The sequence below is a fragment of the Canis aureus genome, chromosome 1, assembly GCF_053574225.1.
Source record: "Canis aureus isolate CA01 chromosome 1, VMU_Caureus_v.1.0, whole genome shotgun sequence".
NCBI classification, from domain to species: Eukaryota; Metazoa; Chordata; class Mammalia; order Carnivora; family Canidae; genus Canis; species Canis aureus.
The window spans coordinates 89,985,319-90,000,787 of NC_135611.1; the positions used below are offsets into that span (position 1 = coordinate 89,985,319).

The 15,469-nt window shown below is 44.3% G+C and overlaps 1 protein-coding gene across 4 annotated transcripts in view; it reads left to right on the plus strand.

The window, feature by feature from the left end:
• Window positions 1-15,469, plus strand: part of DOCK8 (dedicator of cytokinesis 8) — a 229,918-nt gene that overhangs the window by 133,248 nt on the left and 81,201 nt on the right. For all 4 annotated transcript variants that reach the window (XM_077908265.1, XM_077908274.1, XM_077908284.1 and 1 more), the window contains 6 exons: window positions 4,743-4,860; window positions 6,334-6,404; window positions 7,790-7,928; window positions 8,567-8,668; window positions 12,436-12,531; window positions 13,273-13,507. In XM_077908265.1, the coding sequence (XP_077764391.1) occupies window positions 4,743-4,860; window positions 6,334-6,404; window positions 7,790-7,928; window positions 8,567-8,668; window positions 12,436-12,531; window positions 13,273-13,507 (761 nt within the window). The remainder of the gene's footprint in view (window positions 1-4,742; window positions 4,861-6,333; window positions 6,405-7,789; window positions 7,929-8,566; window positions 8,669-12,435; window positions 12,532-13,272; window positions 13,508-15,469) is intronic.

A 15,469-nucleotide genomic window follows, 5' to 3' on the forward strand; every position in this document is an offset into this window, starting at 1 on the left:
AGACTTGATCCGATGCCTGCTCCGTGGCAAACTCACAGAGGGTGAACCATCCCTTTATCTCCCAGGGCCTCCATTGTCTCATGTTCAAAAACTGGGGCCGGGCTTGGTATCTCCCAGCTCTCACCCCCTAGAATTCGATGCTTATCCCTTCATTCTATCATGGCCTGCCATCTCCTCTTTGGAGGAAGCCATATTAATATGTTACTGACTTTTGAAGCTTGTTGAGTATTATGCCTATTATCTGAATTTAAATCATTTCCTTATGATGACATTCTTGCCTTGCATTTATGTTCTTTTGCACTTAAATATAGGAAGCAGTCGATGCAGTTGACCATTTACAGCCAGTTGTGATCCTGAGATCACAAGAGATTAACAAGAGGACAGGTTGGTAGCTAGAAAGAGCTGGAAACGGAGCCCAGCAGGCAGGTGGAAGTGTGTGTGCTAGTTGCTGCCAGGCTAGGGCATCAGTAGGACAGTGCCAGAGGCAGAGAGTAGCCTAGAGATGTCATGATATATGGCAATTCTGATCTGTCCCCAGCACTGTGTCCCCCCCATTCTGCCTCCAGTAAGTCCCCCAACATAGACAGTCTGGGGTAAAGTAAGACATTGGAATGCTATTTATTTGCATCCTTGGCCTTTGAACCTGCACAAAGTTATCAGCTCCTGTGTATTCCTGGTAATTCCAAGCAGCGTTTTCTCTCCTTGGATGCCTGAGAGCCTTCACTCCTTACCCTGCATCCTATTTCAGCAGGGAATCCATTCGCATTTTTCCCTCCCTTGATATGGGTTGTTCCTCCGACCGCAGATAAGTTTATTTCAATGTTTTCCCAAGTGATTTCTCAGAACATTACACACGTGAAATACACCATGAAAGAACAGATTAACGAAATGAGTTCTGAGGTCGAAACGTTTAGGGAAAGGAGCGACCTCTTTCCCCCTCGAAGCGATTCAGGGCGCACATTAACCTGCGTATCTTGGCCTCCCCCAGCCTCTCCTGGCAGCCTTTGGTAGCCCACCCCTCTTCTTCCCCACAGACTTGTTACCCTTTTGCAAAGACCTGGGCTTTTGCGGAGGAGCTGAGGCAGCGCTGGTTTGGGCTGGGCTTTCAGGGATCCGCAGGGTAATGGAATGCGCCCTGCTCCAGACCTGGCCTAAGATGAAAGGGGTTATGACGCTCCGTGAGATCAGCATCTTGGCTTTTTATAGTGATAAGTTGCATGAAGTATATTACAGAACAGTATTCCAAACTCTGAAATTTTTATTAGAGCTCGGCTGGACTGTGATTTAAAAAAATTATTTTAAGAGCCAGCTCGCCATGCCAGCCCCTCACATTGGCTCAGCTCTGAGGGGTACCCCCATTCCAGAACACTCAGAAAGCTTTTTACTTCTCTTACTTGAGCAGACCAGGGGCTCTGAGCATCAGTGCATCTGTTTCCTGGTAGTTCAGGAAGCTCTCCCTTAAACATTAATTTTGTCACATGGCTTGCTCTTTATTTATGTGTCTGGTACCAAATCATTGACTGGGAGCTGTCAGCCTGGTCCATCAGGAGTGGGTTCACTCAGCCCATCCACTTGGTCTTGTCTGAAGTGCTGGTCATTAGTATCGTCCCTGGTGATATTGTTGTAGCAAGGAGAGCCATGGGGTAATTCTGGGCCTTTATGCAGACACTGATCCAAAATTACCATTTTCTTTCTTTCTTTCTTTTCTTTCTTTTTTTTTTAAGATTATTTATTTATATATTTGATAGAGAAAAAGAGAGAGAGAGAGCATGTGCGCAAGCAGGGGGAACAGGAGAGGGAGAGGGAGAAGCAAACTCTCCATTGAGCCTGACACAGGGCTTGATCCCAAGACCCTGAGATCATGAGCTGAGTTGAAGGCAGACACTTAACCAACTGAGCCACCCAGGCGCTCCCAAAATGACCATTTTTCACCCACATGTGATGGCAGGATCGATCTGGTTATTACAACAAAGGGATTAGAGTTGCAAGAGCAGAGTCAATGCCAGCTTAGTCCTTCCCTTCCAACTACCGCAGACCTCATAAATTAAACAGGTAAAGATTTTTCATCTTCTGCCTTATACTTGAGCATTGACTTCACCCTTGTCCAGTGGAGCATACTTTACATTTGAATATGGACCCAGAGAGTGGCATTGACTCTATCCCAAAGATGGGAAATCTACTGGGGATCATTGTACGGATCTTTGCTGTGCAAATTCACATGTGTGAATAAGTTGGTCCTCAAATGTGGGTGATTAGGAGCCCCCTCAGGGGACATTTGGCAATTTCTGGGGACATTTTTGATTATGGCTGAGTAGGGGGAGGTCCTACTAAATGCCTAGTGTGTAGAGGCCAGCACTGGTGCCAAATGTCTTACAAGGCACAGGACAGTCCCACAACATGGAATGGTCACTCCCAAATGTCAGCAGTGGTGCGGTTGAGAAGCCCTTGTATTGATTAAGAGTCAAGTCTTTGTCAAGTATTATGAGAACCTACACATTCACCAAAGGAAAATCTGGTCACCTGGTCCCTCTTGTCCACTCCTTTCCTGGTGTCTGAGTCACACGAAGGTTGTTTTGTCATCTCGAAAGCCTTTGGGACAGGAATGTGTCTCTGGGGAGAATGTGTTACCTAGGAGTTAGAAGAGTGGACCACATGTGAGGAGGACAAGACATTTGCCCAAAGAAGGGGACACTAACTAATTGAATCAGCCCTTGTGTCCTGCTGATACTTGTCTGTTAATAAGACCCAGAAAGCGAGGCAGACTTGTCACTGAGAGATGTCATGAGTAACGCAGTATGACAAAGTCGTTGTCACCTCAGTGGGGGTCTTAGGAGAGGGCATACAGCTCAGTAGTTGAGAGCACAGCTCCAGAGCCAGACTTCCTGACTTCAACTCCCAATTGACATTTCCTACCCTTGTGATTTGGGGTAAGTTATGCAACGTCTCTGTATCTCACTTTTATCTTTGTGACATGGGAAGTAGTACTTACTTATGGGATAATTGTGAGAATTTAACAGTATAAGTTAATAAATAAGAAGTATTTCAGGGGCATCTGGGTGGCTCAGATGGTTGAGCATCTGCCTTATCTGCCTTTTACTCAGGTCATGATCTCCAGATCCTGGGATCAAGCCCAACATTGGTCTCCCTGCTCAGTGGGGAGTCTGCTTCTGCTCTCTCCCTACCCCCTCTGCCCTGCCTCTTCCCCTCACTCGAGCTCTTTCTCTCTTAAATAAATAAATTCTTTAAAGAAGAAGAAGTATTTGGAATATCACCTGACTCAGGATAAGTGCTATATGAATGTCAATATCATTGTTTCTTTGAGTCGGGAATGTGAAACTGACATGTTGACAATACTAATTACAGCACTAATATTAATTTCTTTATTAGCTGCAAGCCTGGCCTATGAATGAACTGAAAAAAATATATACACACATTTGTTCCTTTATTCAACAAATATTTATTAGCATCTACTGTGTCCCAGGCACTATTCCAACTGCTGGTGATTCATCAGTGGATAAAACATTAGATAGAAATCTCTGCCTTGGGATCCCTGGGTGGCTCAGTGGTTGAGTGCCTGCCTTTGGCCCAGGGCGTGATCCTGGAGTCCCGGGATCAAGTCCCACGTTAGGCTCCCTGCATGGAGCCTGCTTCTCCCTCTGCCTATGTCTCTGCCCCTCTCTCTCTGTGTCTATCATGAATAAATAAATAAAATCTTTAGAAAAAAAATCTCTGCCTTCCCAGAGCTTACCTTTTAGTGGAATATGCTAGTAAAGGGATCCCTGGGTGGCGCAGCGGTTTAGCGCCTGCCTTTGGCCCAGGGCGTGATCCTGGAGACCTGGGATCGAATCCCACATCGGGCTCCCAGTGCATGGAGCCTGCATCTCCCTCTGCCTGTGTCTCTGCCTCTCTCTCTCTCTCTCTCTCTCTCTCTTTGTGTGTGTGACTATCATAAATAAATAAAAATTTTAAAAAAAGGAATATGCTAGTAAAACTGCAAATAGAAAAACATAAAAAATTATAGTTAGCCTAGTACCTGTCCATAGCTGTTAGATAAATGGATGCATTTTTCATATTGTTGTTGTGTTATCGTCAGATAGTTTATTGGGCTGGAGGTTTGAACTGTCATCTTAGATAGGAAAAGACTAAACCTATCCAGAATGCCATGCCAAAAAGAAATTGAAACTACTTCATACAGACTAGAAATGGAAAAAGAGAAAGAAAAGATAAGAAGTTAGGTCCATCACTTGTGATCCTGAATTGTATTCAAAATGAGCTCAGGAGTGCCTGGCTGGCTCAGCCCATAGAGCGTGTGACTTTTGATCTCAGGGTTATGATTTTGAGCCCATGGGTATAGAGATTACTTCAAAATGAAATCTTTTAAAAAAATAAATAATAAAAAATGAAATAAAAGGAGCTGAAGCTTTTTTTGCTTTCTTATCTTTGTATCAGACATACTACCTCTCGGCAGTTTTCCATATTTGAAGGCAATGAAACTTCCTCAGCTGCAGCAGACACATCTCGCTCCGTAGCAAGGAAGAGCACAATGTTGGTTATTATCAGTTGGCTGCAGCTGAAGAGGAAGAATCAAGAAAACCTCACTCCTCCAAAAATAATTCACGTCTGAAAGGAGAAACTCCTTCAGAACAATTATCTCACAAATGTGGGCTTTAGCATTCACAGAAGAATGTGGCAAAGATAAACTTCAGACTTTATTCACTGGTTCTTTATCTTTTGTTTTCCAGAAATCTTCTCTACGTCTACCCACAGAGGCTGAACTTCACTAACAAACTAGCATCTGCGCGGAACATTACAATAAAGATCCAGTTTATGTGTGGAGAGGATGCTAGCAACGCTATGCCGGTAAAGAGAGAAACACAAATGTGCTGAACTCACACCAGGGTGGGCTGAACTTCCTTTGTCAGTTCACACAGACAAAATCTGAGGCCCATCAGCATACACCGTCCTCCTCTTCAGGCCAACATGTCTTAACATGTGCAAAGGCCTTTGTGGCTGGTCCTATATTGGTCCCTGTGTGCTGATGGGGACCCAGGGTCAACCTAAATTTTTAAGTCTCTTCCTTAACTTATTCCCTATTCATCTGTGAAATTTGGAAACGCAGACCATTTCAGAGCACTGAAAAATATTATGAAATCTACCCACACCACCCTAAGTGCAGGAGAGCTAGAGAGACAGGCCTACTATGTCAGCCTCTCTCCTTCTGGGGGCAGGGGTTGGGGCACAGCAATGCACTCCGCCCAAGCCCCAGGCCACATCTGGAGGCACATGTAAAGTACTGCCTAGTAATGATACACACACACACACACACACACACACACACACACGTTGTCTCAACACCTTTTGGGAATGGATCATCATCCTGAGGCAAAATGTAAATCAAAGAACAAATATATAATACAGTGCTCTCCAAGGCACCCCAAAGGCCAGAATTTGTATTATAACTATCTGCTGCTACTAAATGAGATGGGCAGTTAGATATTATCATTTTCCCTAAGTCCTAGAATTCAGTTAATATACCTTTCTATTGAAAGTATTTTTTTTCCAGTGTTTCCATTCTTCAGATATCTACTTTTTAAAAAACCATCCTCCTATTGACCCACTCATCTTCCCAAGGCAAGGTATCCTCTTGTGACAGTGATAGGCAAGAAGTCCCCAAGGAAGGCTCCCCTGGTTCTCTCTGCCCTGGTTCCTAGTAAGGCTCTCAGAGCTGGCAGGTACAGCTGTGCAGAAGCTTCTAGTAGGGGACAGGTGAGGACCAACCCCAGCCCATTTTCTACTCCCCAAGCCCTTGGTACCTTGTCATGAGCATTGTTCCATCTAGTAGAAAGCTCTTGTTTTCTTTGCCCAAAGGTGAGTCAGATCATGTGCCTTTAGGGCTGAGTTAGGCCAGAGGAGGTGTCTTTTTCCAAATAGCACAGACATGTGGACAAGCCAGCAAAGGTCCAGATCACCCAAGCAACCAGGTCCATGTCTTTGGAGGGAAAAGAGCCTGGACCAGCGTCACTGAGAGCAAAACTAGGTGGCTTTGCCTTGGAGTATAGACTTCTAGATAGTGAGGCAGAGTGGAGAGGGCACTGATTTTCCAGTCTCACAATCCTGTGGCTCTTGATCACTCATACAGCTCCTCAGGGTCTCAGTTTACCCTTTACAGCCAGTTCTTCTGTACCTGTATGCCCTTGGGTCAGTTGTAAACCTAGCACCCTCAGTTTACAAAATGCAGCTTTGTGAGACCAGAATACCCATCAGGCTGATAGGAGTTGGTCTGATGTACCCAAATATCACTGCTAATTTGGTTCTTTCCATATTGGTGCGCAGGTCATCTTTGGAAAATCCAACGGCCCTGAATTTCTGCAGGAAGTATACACAGCTATTACATACCATAATAAGTAAGTGCATTTCAGAGTTCTAAACATATGCCATGATTGTGTCATTATCTCCTGGCTTTTCTGAATCCTTTTTTTGTGATTTCTCCTAACAGTTTTTATAATTCAGAGACTAAGTGACAAAGGAAATATATGCTAGTTCTATGATTCTGGGTTGGAGATGCACATTTTTTAAAAAAAGATTTTATTTATTTATTCATGAGAGACACAGAGAGAGAGGTAGAGACATAGGCAGCAGGAGAAGCAGGCTCCCCATAGGAAGCTCAATGCAGAATTCGATCCCAGGACTCTGGGATCACACCCTGAGCTGAAGGCAGATGCTCAACCACTGAGTCACCCAGGTATCCCAAAATGATTTTTTTTTTTTTTTTTTTGCCATTAACTAAGACCGGGAAAAGAACATGTCTTTAAGAACCAAATATGGCTTTGACTCTTCTGGAGACTTCTGTTGTATATGATACAGAAAAGTTTTATGGGATTAAATAAAGAAGTAAATTTCCTAACTTGCTTTGAGATACAGCAAGGGTCCAGAAACAAAATCCTTTCTTTCCTTTCTCTGTCTCCTTGTCTTCTAAATATTACCCTACACCTGCCCCATTATCTGCTTTAAAAACATTTTAGTTGCCCCAAAGAGAAATGGAACAGGCCTTATTCTATGGGTAAACTGAGTCACAGAATAACTAAAACCACTGTTCACACTTTACAGGTAGGGGAGGGAAATCTTTACAGGGTCAAATAGACTCAGGTTTGATCCTGGCTTGATAACCTTGGCCCTGTTAAGTATTTCTCTGAACTCCCTTTCCTGCATTGAGATGAGGATGAATAATGTATGCGAAGCCCTTAGTAAAGTGTCTGGGATCTTGTAATTCAGTAAATCAGGTTCCTTTTCCTGCCTGCCTGCATTCATTTGCTAATCCAGATCCCTTTGATGAGTGCCAGACATGTACCAGTCCCTGTTCTTGGGGTGGAGACAGAAAAAGGAGGTCACAGTGAGACTTGGAGCCTCATCTTCTTTTCATTTTTTTAAAAAGATTTTATTTACTCATGAGAGACACAGAGAGGCAGAGACATAGGCAGAGGGAGAAGCAGGCTCCATGAGGGGAGCCTGATAAGGGACTCATCTTCTTTTCAAATTAAGTTGAACTTTTCCGTTGTGTGCAGATTTTTTTTTTTTTTCCCTAACAAAGCCTTTAGTTGGGGAGCATATCTGGTGGTATAAGGTTGGTCGCAAGGATCTTCTGCGTGGGAGCAGAATGATGTCAAATGAAAAGCAAAACCCCAAGCTGGCAAATTCTGAGGAGCAAAGGGTCTGTGGTGTTACAATTTATAGTCAGAGAAGTCATTGCTCTTGTTGAAAGTTATTCGTGTATAATGTGCTTTTGAAACAGGTCTCCTGACTTCTATGAAGAAGTGAAAATCAAGCTCCCTGCTAAGCTCACAGTAAATCACCACCTCCTGTTCACCTTCTATCATATCAGTTGTCAGCAGAAGCAAGGAGCCTCAGTGGAAAGTCTCCTGGGATATTCGGTGAGTCATTCTCAACTTGCCAATTCACACTGCAGTGGTTGGACTCCAAGGTCCCTGCAGGGATAAACAACTCAGTCCTATTCACTTGCTTTTTTTTTTTTTTCCTGTCAGAAGTAGCAATATGTGCCAAACCAGACTCTAGCAAAAAGCAGAAATGGCTTGACTTAGCAGATGACAAATTTCTGGAACGGAAAGCTATGGGTGATAGATATTGGAAGAATGCTCATTTATTTAAAATATATATATGTGTGTGTGTGTGTGTGTGTGTGTGTGTGTGTGTGTGTGTATACACTCCACATGTAAGACCAGCTCTTTTTCCCCTAAGGGGAAGAAAGTTATTTCTTTAAAAAATATAAAAGGTAAAATAAACATTGATGTTGTCCAGACACTTACAAACATTGGCTGTAAAGAAAAATGCTACTACTTTGGCTCTGGAAGCAGTAAATCATCGATATTACTATCTTAGGAGCACTCAGGGAATTTAAAATGCAAAGAACTTGACAGAAATTACTGCCAAAAGGAGGCCTGGTCAATATCTAATCATCATTTAGTTGCATTTGATTATTGTGAGCTAGATAAATGGCCAGAATTATATGCTGTAATAAATACCACTTTATTCTTTACATCATCTGTTTCAGTGGCTGCCAATTCTCTTAAATGAACGTCTTCAAACTGGATCCTACTGTCTCCCAGTTGCCTTGGAAAAGCTGCCACCCAACTATTCCATGCATTCTGCAGAGGTAACCAGAGAGCTAGGTGGTAGCCGTTTCCTGTCCAGCCGTGGTCTGGACCATCTTCCCAGATCCACTTCTTATGCCCTTAAACATGACTGAGGATCCTTAGCATATTTGGGGAGCAATCATCTGTCAGCACATTGCATTTTCCTTTTTTTAAGGATGTATTTATTTGAGAGAGAAAGTGGGGGACAGGGAGGGGCAGGGGATTAAGGAGAAAGAGAAACTCAAACAGACTGCGCTCCACCCAGAGCACAATGCCAGGCTGGATCTCATGACCCTGAGATCATGACCCGAGCCAAAACCCAGAGTCCAGCACTCAGTGGACTGCACCACCCAGGTGCCCATCACGTTGAATGTTCTGAGAACACATTGCTCTGATAGGAGGGGAGGAATAATGATCACGAAACCCCGTTCGTTTAGGCATCACCAACTCTGAATATTTGGTAAATGCGACTTGTACCCAAGGAAGCATTACCTGGCGTTATCCACAACAGAGGGATTCACAGAATTATGCATTGTGAACGAGGAGGCAAATAGAGTCCACTTGAGTTAACAACTGCTCTCAGCACTGATCCCTTCAAAAGGTTCCTGCATGGTATGCCTGGGTGGCTAGGGTGCCTTTGGCTCGGGTCATGATCCCAGGGTTCTGGGATTGAGCCCCATGTCCGGCTCCCTGCTCCTGATGAAATAAGGAGTCTGTTTCTCCCTCTCCCACTGCCACTCTTCTGTTGGTGCTTGTGCTCTCTCTCTCTCTAATATAAATTTAAAAATCTTTAAAATAAGATAAAAGGTTCCCACACTGACTTCCATTGGTTTGTCCTCTGGGCCTTTTTTTTTTTTTTTTTAAGATTTTATTTATTTATTCATGAGAGACACAGAGAGAGATGCAGAGAAATAGAGAAGCAGGCTCCTCGCAGGGAGCCCAGTGCAAGACTCGATCCCAGGACCGTGAAATCATGACCTGAGCCAAAGGCAGAAGATCAACCACCAAGGCACCCAGGCATCCCTGGGCCAGTTGTTGCTATCTGCATTTGGCTACCTTTATTCCTTTAAAGATGCCAATGTCGGGAGTTCTCTTCCCCGTTTCCTCTGCTGCCTCTTGCGCACCCACTTTGCTGTTACCTACCCACTGAAGGGAGCCCCGTGGACTCTCCACTGGTCACTACAAAGCACCGTATCTGCACCAGCCCTCATGCTTCTCAGTCAGCTTGGCACAGGGTTGCATCAATAAGTATCATTTTGAAGCAAATCCCAGATATCGTATCATTTCATTTATGAATATTTTAAAATTATGTTAAAAGATAAAGGCTCTTTTTTTTAACCAATACCATTGTCATACCTTAAAAATTAATAGTTCCCTTATTTTCAAATATCCAATCAGTGATCAAATTTTCAATTATTTCATCAATGTCATTTTTTCTATAGTTGTTTGTTTGAATCAGGACCCAAGTAAGGTTCACATATTGCTGTTAGTTGACAGGTCTTTTAAGACTTTTTATCCATGGCACCCCCCACCTTTATCTCTTTTGTTTTCCTTGCAATTTTCATGTTGAAGAATCTCCCAGGAATTTGGATTTTTGTTTCAACTTTTAGAGTCAGCTGTCTTCCCCACTCTGACTACACATCCGTCATCCCCAGGCTATTCGGTTATTCTCATTTTTGCTTTTTTCTCCCTGGAGAGAGAAACTTCCTTCGCTCTGGACTACAGGTGCATGCCTGGTTTCCCATCAAAACCACTCTCCTCAAAACCACCTAAGAGCCACCTAAGTATGTTCACAGATGTTCCCTGATGGTTCTTTATGATTTGGATGATTTGGAAATGCGACCCCATCCTGAAGCCCTGAAAACCACCTTTTCATCATCAAGCTGCCCATTCTAATTCCCTAGAATACCCAATTATTTTCTTACTGCTGGAAGACGAACCTGGGTTTTTTGGAGACAAATACATCTGGTACAAAATCCAGATGCTTCCACTCCCTCGTTAGGAGAACCTGAATGAATTGCTTACCCTCTGAGTCTCAGTAATGAAACTGAGCCCATACCTGCCTATAAGACTGCTGTGGACGTGAAATGAGATAAGTTGTAGCAAGCAACAAACTTGATGCTTACTTTCCTTATATTAAAGTTCCTTTTTCCTTCTTGCCCTGTGCTACCTTTATAGACATACCCTCAGCTTCACCTGCACTGTCCAGTATAGTCACCGCTAGCCACATGTGGTTACTAAAAGTGGCTAGTTCAATCTGAGATGTGCTGAAAGTATAAAACACAACCCTCCTATCAAAGATTTAGTAGGGAAAAAATAGGGTAAAATATATCCTGTATTTTTTTTAATATTGATTACATGTTTTATCGATTGTCTTTAGGCTCTCTCTGTTGGGCGAAATGAAACATAGTATTAAAAGTATTAATCTATGTTCCTTTTTAATTTTTGAAATGTGACTACCAGTAGATTTCAAGTGACATACTGGCTCACATAATATTTCTAGCAGACAGCGCTACTTTAGATTATAGGAGATAAACACCAATGAGCCCAGGAGTCAGGTGAACAATGTAATGGGTGGTGGGTCCTGGTGGAATGTGTTCACCATGGAGACTGGTCACCCCCCTTGAGGGTCACAGCTGCTCTCTGCCCCACAGATGGATGCCACCCTGGGATGAAGGCCCATGTCTTCGTATCATTCAGTTCTCAAGGGAGGTTAGAACAAGCTTTTGGGGCACCTTGGTGGCTAAGTCGGTTAAGTGTCTTAACTCTTGATTTCAGCTCAGGTCATGATCTCAGGGTCATGAGATTGAGCTCTACATTGGACTCCATGCTCAGTAAGGAGTCTGCTTGAGGTTCTCTTTCTCTCTCTCCGTCTTCCCCTCTTCCCACTCACTCTGTCTTAAATAAATTTAAAAATCTTAGGGAAAAAAGGAAAGTAAGCTTTCATGGGAAATTTCTTGACTTTCAAATGTTGGCAACTAATTCAAAATGTTTCCAACATTGGTCCAAACAGAACCTGTCTGTAGGCTGGATCCACTGTGGGCTCCAGCTTGTGACTCTTAGATACTTCCAGCAGTCCACACCCCATGCACACATCCTACTCTTGCAAGTACAACATGTTTCCTTCCACTAGAATGCAAGAGACACCCACACTCATGCAGCTGTGTCAGGCTAGGCTGTTCTCAGTGCTGTGTGATGATGTCTCTAGAAAATGACTGTTCTGATGGAAATGTAAGGCAAGAAATGGTCCCCAAGGACTGCAGGACCGTTGATATATATATATATGGTATAAAAGAGTCATTTTGAGTAATTAATGTAGGAGCCTAGCGGGACTGCTCTTTGGAAACATTTTGTTAAAAGCAAAGTAACTACAGGTACTTGAAAGCATTAAAATTTCATGTCTCAGAAGATATTCTACACTTTGTCTTGACATTCCTGATTAATGTGGAAATTGCTGCAATATGACTTTATTCTGATCCTTAAAATCCAGGATTATCAGTGCTGGATGGGAGCTTAAGACTGATCACTCACTTCAGACCCCTCTGTTCAGTGTAAGAAAATGAGAGTTAATTCGAACTGTCAGAGTAACAATAACCAGTTCCATGAAGAACCGAACCTGGGGATAGGACTCCTAACTCCCAGGCCAGTTGTATCAGGCTTCCAGGGAGGGTTCTGTTTGTGTAACCCTGACACTGACCCTCCAGCTGCTTCGCTCTGCTTGTCAGTAATCGGAACAGGGGATTGAATTTTGCTAATCTTTTAATTTTCTTTTTCTTTCTTAACACAGAAAGTCCCTTTACAGAATCCTCCCATTAAGTGGGCTGAAGGACACAAGGGAGTATTTAATATTGAAGTGCAAGCTGTTTCTTCTGTTCACACCCAGGTAAGGGAACTTCAAAGTCCTCTTCAAATCAGAGCCAGAGGCTCATAAGGAAGACGGTGCAGCAGAGCAGCCTCTATGGACAGTCCAATAAAAGATCAGTGACAGTCTTTGTGCAGGGATTAAACAAACAAAATCACCTTTTAGTTCTCTGTAGAGGCTACAGGCCTGTTCAGGTTTTATTTGTCATTTAAATGGAGAGACCTCATAAAAATGGCTAGCACCTAGATGAAGGAACACTTTTTTTTCCTTCCAGTTCTCTCTCCCTCCTTCCCTCCCTCCCTCCTTCCCTCCCTCCTTCCCTTCCTCCCTCCTGCCCTCCCTTCTTTCCTTCCTTCCTTCCTTCCTTCCTTCCTTCCTTCCTTCCTTCCTTCCTTCCTTCCTTCCTTCCTTCCTTTTCATTCTTTCCTTTTCTTACTGCCATCTGCACTTTATGCTTGCTCAGACCCCTTTCTGGCAGTGATTTTCACCTGGTGTGCTTGCCTCTGCCCACACACCAGGTCAGAGCCGAATTTTATTTTCTTCGGGTAATGGTTGTCAAGTGACTCTGTTTCGTGCCCCATCACCCTATGGAGGAGTTTGGAACCTCAGCCTGAGACAGCTGGATCCTCCAGCTCCCTTCGGGTCTGGGTGACCAGACAAGAGACTCTGTCCAGGAAGGAAGAAGGGCTGTCTGTGTTCATGCCTCCACTGGGCAGCGTGGACGAGGTCAGCCCCATGAGGCCCATCTCTCCGTCTCCCCAGGACAACCACCTGGAGAAGTTCTTCACCCTCTGCCACTCCCTGGAGAGCCAGGTGACCTTCCCCATCCGTGTGCTGGACCAGAAGATCAGCGAGACTTCTCTGGAGCACGAGCTGAAGCTCAGTCTCATCTGCCTCAATTCCTCCCGCTTGGAGCCCCTTGTCCTCTTCCTGCACCTGGTGCTGGACAAGCTCTTCCAGCTGTCCGTGCAGCCCATGCTCATCGCCGGACAGACAGGTGGGAGGCCTGCAGGGCTTGCGAGGAGTCAGGGCGGGTGGGCTGCGCTTTGTACTACATGTGATCTTCCAGAAATCCTGAGAACAGGGGACAATGGGATCTTCCTTTCTATTGCTGATGTGAGTCCAAGGGAAGCCAGGTCCAGTGATTATTTTTTTGTTGTTGAGACTCCCTGGGAGTTTTTAAAAAAAACCCAAAAACCTATTATTATAGGATGCTTCAAGTTATAGTTTTTTTGTTTTGTTTTGTTTTGTTTAAAGATTTTATTTATTTATGTGACAAAGTGAGAGAGCACAAGCAGGGGAGTGGCAGGCAGAGGGAACAGGGAGCCTGATGTGGGGCTCAGTCAATCCCAGTGGGATCATGACCTGAGCCAAAGGCCATTGCTTCACCAACTGAGCCACCCAGGTGCCCCCCAAGTTATAGTTATATGTATTGAATGATTAGACGCAATCTTTCAAATTCCATTCCTGGCAATTGGTGGACTTACTCTACTTCTGAGATATTTTGTTTGCTTGGCCAATGAGGAAATACAATGTTGGGAGGAAGTAAAACAGCTCATATTCCATGGAAGGAAAGGAAATTTCTAAATTGAAATTCAGTGTGATCACTTTTTTTTAATTGAAATATAATACACATACTTTAAAATTCACTAAAGCATATACAATCCATTGGCTTTTAGCTCATTCACATTGTGCAACTAGCACTGGTATCCAATTCCAGAAGGTTTTCTTTAACCCCAAATGAAACCCTGTGCCCATTAGGATCCACTCCCCATTCACCCTTGCCCCCAGCCCCTGGCAGCCGCTCATCAACTTTCTGTCTTACAATGTATTTTAAATGCTTGCTTTGAACAAATTAACTCTAAATACAGTGTGTCAGATGTCCCTGGAGACAATGTCATGTAATAGCTGGGTGCAGTGGTTCTCTGCCTCCTGCAGTTTGACCCTGTTTTCGGCTGGGCTTATGTCATTTTGTGCCCTCCCATCCAGCAGATGTCTTTTGGGTACCACTCATGCTCCCAGTACTCTGCTAAGCTTTGTGGGCTCTGCAGTAATAGTCTAGAATATATGGGACCTTGGAAGACTTAAATCATAGCAAAGAGCAGCAACACAGGACCATCCTCAAACACAGCTAAATGTTGGGGGCGGGGCTGGTAAAAACATCCATCTGGGAGGATGAAGGAGGCCTTCCAGGAAGAAGCCAGTATTTGAGATGGGTTTGAAGGTGGCATGGGAAAAAAAGAGGCCAACATGGGGATTTTAAGATGCACAGGGCAAAAGCAGAAAACCAGAGTGTCTGGTTTAGAACAAAGTGGTTCCAAAAACAGTGTCAAAAGACACTTTCCTGGGAGTGTCAGAAAAGAAGCAAATAACACGGCTGGGCTGTGGCATGTGAGTGAGTTGGTGGGGAGGGAATGATGAGCTCATGGTCTGCCACACATGCTGGAGACCTTTCAGAGCCGGGGATGAACAGGACCTCTGCTCACTGTGCCCTGGGATCTTCTCTCAAGGCTCCACAGATAGGGTATCCTATGCTGTAGGCCCGCATTGCGTAGGGGCAGCTGCTAGATGCCTGCAGAGGGGCAAGCTTGCATGCTCCCCAGATCCCTTTCCGTGCCCTCGCCCTCACATATTTGTTCCAGCTGTTTAACAGAGACCTGGACATTAGGCAAAGTGTTCATTCCTATGCTTTGAGCTGCTGCCTTGTAGCAAGTTGCCACCTGCCATGCGGAGAGAGAAGGCCGAAGAGATGGAAGCACGTGGTATAGAAGTATTCATTCAGAACCTACCTGTCAGGCACTGGGGAGACCAGGAGGTGGAGAAGTGTCCTTCATCCTGGAAGGCTGGAGGCCTGCTCTGAGAGACAGAGCTCACCGCCAGGAACAGCCCAGGAACTATGTGTCTTGGTGTCACCGAAGCCCTGCGCTGAGTGGTGTCAGAGGCTTCCTGGGGGCGGGGG